We start from the raw sequence: 8666 nt of genomic DNA on the forward strand, positions 1-8666 counted from the left end.
TCCTCTCCATCACAGGAGGAACACATAAGGGCCATCTGTGTTATTTTAGAACTGACACATTGATGTTGTAATGCAATCAACCCTTATTCAAGAATACATCAAGCCACATCAACATATATGTCACTGTAACACATTCTATGAAATACAATAAGGGGTTATCCATCCCATAAATGCTTTCTTATTGGATTTTAATGTGCTCATGTCCCCACCCAACTATGTCTACTGTTGAGTAAACAGCAATTACTACATTTTTACAAACAAACTTTACAGTATGCTGTCGTCATAGTCCGGAATGCCACAGAGATGAATTTTCACCCAAGCATTGCAACTTGTGTGACCTACTTTTGTTTAAGCTTGTAAATGTTTAACAACTTGCCGCTTAGTCAAATTTGTTGTGTGCCTCTACCTTATGAAAAAGCGACATACATAAAAAAAAAAAAACTAAAAAGAGGCATCCAGGAGCTATGATATAAGATGTGTGTGTGTGTATGTGTGTGTGTGTGTGTGTGTGTGTGTGTGTGTGTGTGTGTGTGTGTGTGTGTGTGTGTGTGTGTGTTTAAGTTCTACTGAGGCTATAGCCTCGGCAACTCGGTACCAAAAGTCCACCATAGTGTGGGTGTGTCTGATGCAAAACAGAAGCTGCCAGAAAGTACCACTCTTAACCTGGGTGTCTTGTTCTCTCTCCTTCTCTCTGTATACATGGAGATGAGAGAGCAGGGAGGCCGTGACTGGTACTCCCAGGCTTCATTTAGAGAGCATTCCTTTGTAGGTCGAGCTGCAGTTGGAACACTGGCAGAGACAGTCTCAGATTCATCTATCAAAAGGTCTGACAAGAGAGGAGAACAATCTGCCAACACACACTGTACATTTGAAAGGGGTTTGTTTAATTGATTTCTCTTTGACTAAATAGGTTTCCTTTACAACTAATTACAACAAGAACTGAGGGAAAAACCATTGTCCCAAATTCAAATTTTCATATTTGTCTAGCTTAATCTGTCCTTTGAGTGATTTCATCACAATTTACATAAATATAAATACTTACTTATTTAATACTTAAATATAAGTACTTTTAGCAATATAAACAGTTTCACAACACATGTGCAGTAGGGTGGCAGTCCCAATTTGGTGACTTTTTTGGTTAAACTGTTTCTGTGGCTTTAGTTAACCACATTTTTCCCTATGGAGCTTTACCTATAGTTCAGCTACGTCTCATGTAAGATCTTTGGTAACTTGCAAAGCAATCCTTTTAAAGAGGGCAGAGGCTTCCGCAATACTGATTAAACATATTTTGGGACTCCGTAAGGCAGTCAAAATATAGCTCTGCTCTCCAAAAACAACCAATCTGCATTTGATTTTAAAACAGAGATGACATGCCACAACACATTATATTACAGCTCTCCTTTTGATAACATTTTGCAAAATGTCAAGTCACAGGTCACAGCCTTGTTCCATAATGAACACAATATGTCATAGCTTCTGTGTGCTACTTCAGTTAGACTGCTTCTTTACTCTGGGATTTCATACATGAACACTGCCATCTAGTGACGAAAAGAAGAAATGAAATTCAAGTCACAATTATTATTTCACTGACCATCTGAATATCATGTGCTGTATGTGCAGGGAGTAGGTAATTTCTCTGAGTAGTTAGAACTTTCGCCTGACATGAGATATATGGCTGGGTGGATTGGACTCTGTGGATAGTGTTGGTCAGAAGTTAAGTGCTAGTGAGGTAACCTAGTAAATATTCTAAACTACAAAATGTATTTTTTATCTTACTTAAAATCAAACCGGTTGTGTCCTATTCCAGCAGTGTATTTTATCATTTTAGAACTGAAAAAAGGCAAAGGTTGCCCAAAACTTAGATAGTTATTGGCACAGTATCCTACTTTCCCAAGTTAATTTATGCATGATATACCAACTGCAACTGATTCACATTCACAAATATTTGCCTAAAATGTAAGCGAACTGAGAAATTATAACTGTTCCAGTATCCCAATAATAATAATATAAAAATCCTATGGATCTATTTTCTATCATTTCGCAATGCAACTAATAATGATCACCACTAGATGGCACATTACAACTGTATAAACTCAGCAGGTTTCAGTAGTTCTCCAGGAAACGTGCACTGTTTATAAGCAGGCAACTCCACATCTATGGTAGCTGCTTCTGAATGGACATCAACAAATGATATATATCTCTTTTAGACACCACTGGAAAGTGGAAACCAACACGTGTAACTATTTATTTCCATTCCCTAATGATTCAGCAACATTACATTCTTCTTCCCCTTCTTTTTGCTTAGAGCATCTATTTGTGCAATATCTGACAGACCTGTTGAGACAACTAAGGTAGGCTATTCCTCAACACAGGAGCATTAAAACTGGTAAGCATTTCATAATAGTATCTGGTCTGATGGTGGTGTAATTGTGGCAGGATAGTAGACCTACTCTAATGTGCACTTTAGGCTATACTAGTAGGCATACTTCGTTTAGGTCAAGAAAGAAAGAAAGAAACAAAAGCATGTGTATGCCAGATTAGCATAATACTGCTCTATTAATTTATTTATTAGCATTATGCAGAGAATCTCTTGGCAACATAGCCTACAACTTTATGTGTGTGTGTGTGAGCAAGCTGGTGAAGAGGTAGGCTATAGGCTACTAGGCCTATAGGCGTTTTCCACAAATCGGTAGGTGGTAGCATTTCTCCCAAAAAATGGCACTTTGAGTTATAGTTATATACATACACTTGCACTACCGGTATAGGCCTATTGGTTATATATTTGTTAATTCCGAAATAAATCTACCTCTCTATCCCATACAGTCACTGAAGTGAAATTTTGCTCGCTTTGGTGAATTACTCGTAAATAAGCTATCAGTAAGGCCATGAGGTAACCCGATGGTAAAAAGCATCTTTCAGATATCTCACCAATTAAATATAGCTACTTTGATTGCATATAAACTTGCTCTGCTCATTTTCTCGACTGATTACTATCTGGCAACTTCACCGGTACAGCGATTCAATTTGGTCGGAGAAAGGTTTGTTTTTGAATTTGTGGGAGGAGTATCTTCAGCGAAACGCCGCTTTGCAGTCCTGATTCTACAAACATTGTAGGCTGTAGTCAGTGTGCTGCTTCCACCGGTGTGGTAGCCGACCTGCCACCAACCCAGCTGTACGTCTCTCTGTCTCCGGACTAAAACTGCTAAAAGGTACTCTTCATATAGCCTACATTACAGAGTGACTGGATGTATTGAGTCTGAAATACTCGGCGGATTTATTGGACAGAATTTTGGGAAAACAGAAAAGGAAAACGCACCTTTGCCTCAGTGTTGGAGAAAGCAAAGGTGTTTTCAGGCCAGGACGCCTTCTGAACCGGTTGAACGAGACTGAGAAATCACAGTGGGACTAAAAAAAACTAAGGGTTGCCTATAGAATGCAAATGTAAACCTTATTATTAGTCTAGGGGGGACGCTCTCACAGCAAGGCTGCAACTCATAGCTGGTCAGGTGTCGGGATTATACATCTCTGGCATTTTCCACGGAATTCGTGTCATGCGACATTGAAGCTATTTTCTTGACGCGTGGAAAAAACAGTCGCATCTTGGAACTTGATGCTTTCGGTCACGTAGATACAGCTGAAAGCTGCGCATCTCTTGACATAAAATGGGCAACAGTTTCTCTAACGTGTCAGCCTTCCAGTCTCTACATATTGTGATGCTGGGTTTGGACTCTGCTGGAAAAACGACTGTCTTGTACCGTCTTAAATTTAACGAATTTGTGAACACCGTACCAACAATTGGATTTAACACAGAGAAGATCAAATTGAGCAATGGTACGGCTAAAGGTATCAGTTGTCATTTTTGGGACGTCGGTGGGCAGGAGAAGCTGCGGCCCTTGTGGAAATCCTACAGTCGGTGCACGGACGGCATCATATATGTTGTCGACTCGGTAGATGTGGACCGACTTGAGGAGGCTAAGACGGAGCTTCACAAAGTCACCAAATTTGCGGAAAACCAAGGTACGCCACTGCTGGTAATTGCTAACAAGCAGGACCTGCCCAAGTCTCTTCCCGTGGCTGACATTGAGAAACAACTGGCCCTCCACGAGCTCACGCCATCAACAACATATCACGTTCAACCCGCCTGTGCAATTATTGGAGAGGGACTTCACGAGGGCATGGATAAACTTTATGAAATGATTTTAAAGCGACGGAAATCGCTGAAGCAAAAAAAGAAGCGGTAGGCCTGCTATGGTCCATGGAACCGTTTCTAGCACAGTTATATGTGACATTGTTTTTTGGTATATTTACCAGTTCTTTGTTGCACCGTTTACATTATTAATTTGAAGTGTTTTCAAATTGTTCTCATTTGGAATATGTTTGAAATTGAAGCGTAAAACATGCCTAACGTGTTTTTTTTTTAACACAACACCTCCACCATGGGACAGGTGGTTTGATGTGTTGAACCAAAAACTTGAGTGATACGAGTTAGAACAAAACAAACGCCAAGAACGGGCTGGCCCGTTATTTGCTGCTTTCAACGGATTTTCAAACCGGATGGTGTATGGAAGGAGTTGAGCACTGTGAGGATTTTGGACACACTGCAGTTGACAATACGGAATGCCCGTTTTCACAACCATTTTCTCATAGGCATGTAAGATTGGATGTGGACCATGTGTTGAAGGAATCTCATGCCTGCTGCCAATGTTCATGAAATCACAACAATATTAAACATTGAGATTCGAGGAACTATTGAAGTGTGGACACCACTCCAGCTCGACCACCATGACATGATACTGTAGAAATGTTGCCTCTGTCTCAAATGGACTCAGTGCAGGTTTTCACTTTGTTCCTGGAGACATTGTAGCCCTACATCATGTGGCGTGGACTGTCCCTAGATTTGCCTGCAAGATGGTCCACCACTACTGAGCACTTTTAATTTCTTACCAAAATATTAGAGTGAAACACTGTATAGCAAAACCGATGATGATCGTGTATTGAAAAAAAACATGATTACTGAAGTATTTTTATTATTAAAATGTTTGAAACAATAGTATACCTTGTTTTATTTGTGTTACCTTTGTCCTGTAGACCCCTCTCATAGACCACTGGCTTGTACACAAGTCTTTGATTCAAACCCTTTTCTTTAGTGTGAGACAAATGCTATGGTCAGGTATACATTCTTGTTGGTCCCTTTCATTAAAGCACAATTGGGGGCCTTACAGTGTCAGAGTCCAGTACAGAGCCCCTGGTGAAAGCCTTCCCTTGGAGGAGGGAGGAGGACAATGTTCATTTCAAAGCCTCAGCCTTTGAGACCTGTTGGACGCCATTACAAAATGCTGACAGAAAAAAAATACTCCTGCTACATTTGAAAAGAAATGTTCCAATCAGTCCTTTCATCTCCACACAACATGCATGCCTTCTTTATTCTCTTCCCCATGTACCCAGACACACAGATGCCACAGCTACTCTGATCTGCTGAGAGCTGGCCTGTGCTTATTCCTTAAATTTATGAATCTGCAATGCAGTGTTTGGCACATTTCCCCCTTACGGCTGCTATTTAGCCATAACTAGGCATACAATGGTTGTTAGGTTTTATGATACAATGACTTAAACTTCTATAATGCTGCCACCTTTTATTACTTTATTGTTGTTATGGTGAGATGACATACTATCTATGCCTTATACAGTGGTTACAGATGCATTTACAAGAAATCCTATCCATGAAAGTGTCAAGGAGAAAGCATTGGGTGATCAAAAATGCAGCAATTAAAATGTGCACATTGCATCATCTATTTCCTGATTAATTTCCCTCATATTTGTCATGGTAGCACATAACCACTATGGTAACTGAACTGTACCAGATAGTTGCATGAATGACTTCTCACCATACGGTTTAGTAATGTGACACTTAATTAAGATATACAGCTGGAGAGCGCTAACAGGCGGTTTTATCTGATGGGACTAGGAGAACGTATAGTACACAGTTTCCCAGCCACATGTACTGAGACAATGTTTTCTTTCTGTCTTGTCTGTGTGAAAGGCCTGAAAGTTCAGCAATTAGCCACATTGGTGACATTTTCAGAAACTGGTTTGTGTTACATGGATCGTTGACTTGAAGAATGAGTTCCCTGTCCTAACTGACTTGTTTTGAGTAACACTGGTTGGACTGTCCCCACAAGTGTTTAAAATATCTCTTTACTAGGATAAGTCATTGGTAGTGATATGTTATTTATATAGAACACCTGATTAACTACACAAGTACATTAATGCAGTTATGTCTGGTCATGACAACAGCAAGTAATGCTGTTGTTAGAACAATCGGAATAAGTTAACTTGATATTATATTGACATTGAATACTGAATAGAAGCATGAACACATGACTTCTATTCAGTGACTGCACTATCTACCTTCATTGTAATGACCAATAAACAACAGGAAAGAAGCAACAGCACAGCACAGAATGACAAATCTGTATTGTATCCTAATGCTGGAGACAAACACCTAATTATGTTATGAAGTAGGTTTCTCTGAGAGCAACATCCGACATGTAATTCAATATGCGGTATTATTTAGTTGTGCACACAGAAAAGAACTGGCTCTTTTTAGTATATTTGTCTGCCAAGCCATGTGGGCATGACAAGCCTCCTTTTATCCTCACAAGTATCTTATATTTCACCAGGCTTTCAGGCGTATTTCCCAAACAAAAACCTTTTCATTTTAGGGCCTCTCTCAGGTTCACCTGCAGCAGTGCCTTTGTGCAGGTCAAGTAGGCTAACATTACAAATGGGCCTTCGGTGTAGTAATCTGACAAATTTGCCCAAAACAGTCAGTTTGTGATTATTTGCTTTATTAGTTGATATGGCTGTGCATCACTAATTCTGCCCAAGTCATTTGACAGAAGAAAAAATCTCATTACTATTTATGGTGGCACAGTTGTGTCAGTAGCACAGTTGCTGGGGAAACAGCCTGAAATAGCGACGTTAACAACAAACATCTGCTAATACGCGGATTATTATTTAATGAGGATAGGATGATTGGGAGGAGGCATGTTCTTTAAATGTGATCCCGCAGATGATATGTGAGAAGGGTGGGTGGATGGGTGAATGAATGGTGTGTGTTTGTGGAGGGGTTAGTGGGGTGAAGCCAGTTGTTCAATGTTTCATCTTCTGAGTCATTAAACTTTCATGAAGGTTGTTTTTTTTAAGACAGTCTTCATGGACGCCATGACAGTGGTCCTTCATGTCTCGAGGCCAAGGGCAGATTCTAGGGCCGATTCAAAACATGCAGAGAGTGCCATGACACCTAACGCCGCGCTAAGTGAGAGATGAGCGTCACCCATTTCTGTGGAGCAACAGTGTTTCACTGTTTGTCACGTACATAGGGCTCCCAAGCACACGTCAACTCTAGGCCTCTCCTTTCCCCTATCAAACAAGACACTATTTGTCTCCACTATTGCACCCTGTGTTGGCAAGTGTGTGTTCTGCGCCTTGAACTGTGTCTTGACACAGAGGGGGAGGCAACTCGTCAGAAAGGGTAAATGAGGAGGGCCGTCACTTAAATGTCCTCTCTCAAAAAGCACTAATGCAGTAATGCCTTTGGAGGAGACTACATGACTCCAAAGACAAACGACCAAAGGACATGATTTTAATTGAAAATAGAGCATGTCTCAGATACAGAAGAGAGAGCAGGATGTTAATAACTCACACTCCTCCACTGTGATGCAATTAACCCACTGGTGGTCTGAATACTTACTAATATTGAATCTGACGCAAATGATTACTCTCGGAAATATGGACAGATAAGCTGGGGAGCGTGCTTCAGAGCACTCTGACCAAAACATTCTAGTGTGCATTCCAGTTTGCATGACAAACATGTTGATACTTTTTGTCAACAATGTGTTAATTTTCAAGAAATTGTCTTGGTTACAAGCCTATGAAATTGTCTTGGTTACAAGCCTATGAAAAACTGCAATGTGAAACACTGAGTCACCGAGCACTATCTAATCATGTGAGAGCGTGCTTGTGTATCCTACACCAAGGACACTTGTAGCTACTTTGTTTTCTCAGCTGTATTGTTTCCTGGTGGGGGCCGATAAGGCGCAGATTGTTTTTTTGCTGTTGACATATATAGGTCAATGTGTATTTTTAAGTATGGGTTCTATCTCTCTGTATGTAAGTAGGGAGATGGGGGGGGGGGGGGCATGTGGGTTTCCTGTCTCCATCTTCCAGACATTGTATCAAGGACATACACTAACAGGAACGCTATGACGCCAACAAAATCTGTATCTCCAATAAGAGCCTTGTAAGCACAGTCACTGTGTGCCCTGTTTATGTGGAGACAGCTGCATCCCCAGCATCTCTTGGTGCCTATGTGGGGATGAGCTGCCAATCAAACTGTAGCATACCCCCCACCACAATCCCCTGTGTTGCCAGAGTGACGGAGAGAGACACTCTCTAATCCTGAAAGAGAGGGAGGCAGCTAACAACGGTGTGTGTGTGTGGGTACAGTACCGGTATGTTTGTGTGTGTATGGTGTATGTAGGTGCATGTGTTAATGCATAATGTTGGTTTAGGTGCAGGCATGTATACTTACATTTGAGTGTGTGTGTTTGTGTGTGTGTGTCTCTGTGTGTGTGTGTGTGTGTGTGTGTCTGTGTGTGTGTGTG

The 8666-nt window shown here is 40.9% G+C and overlaps 1 protein-coding gene across 1 annotated transcript; it reads left to right on the forward strand.

Moving 5' to 3' along the window:
* Window positions 1-3121: 3121 nt before the first annotated feature.
* arl4cb (ADP-ribosylation factor-like 4Cb) lies at window positions 3122-5050 on the forward strand. Its single transcript, XM_042074499.1, has one exon. It carries the CDS (start codon window positions 3663-3665, stop codon window positions 4239-4241), a length of 579 nt encoding a protein of 192 aa, XP_041930433.1. The 5' UTR covers window positions 3122-3662; the 3' UTR covers window positions 4242-5050.
* Window positions 5051-8666: the final 3616 nt, after the last annotated feature.

Source organism: Alosa sapidissima, chromosome 2 (genome assembly GCF_018492685.1).
Source record: "Alosa sapidissima isolate fAloSap1 chromosome 2, fAloSap1.pri, whole genome shotgun sequence".
In the NCBI taxonomy this organism is placed as follows: Eukaryota; Metazoa; Chordata; class Actinopteri; order Clupeiformes; family Clupeidae; genus Alosa; species Alosa sapidissima.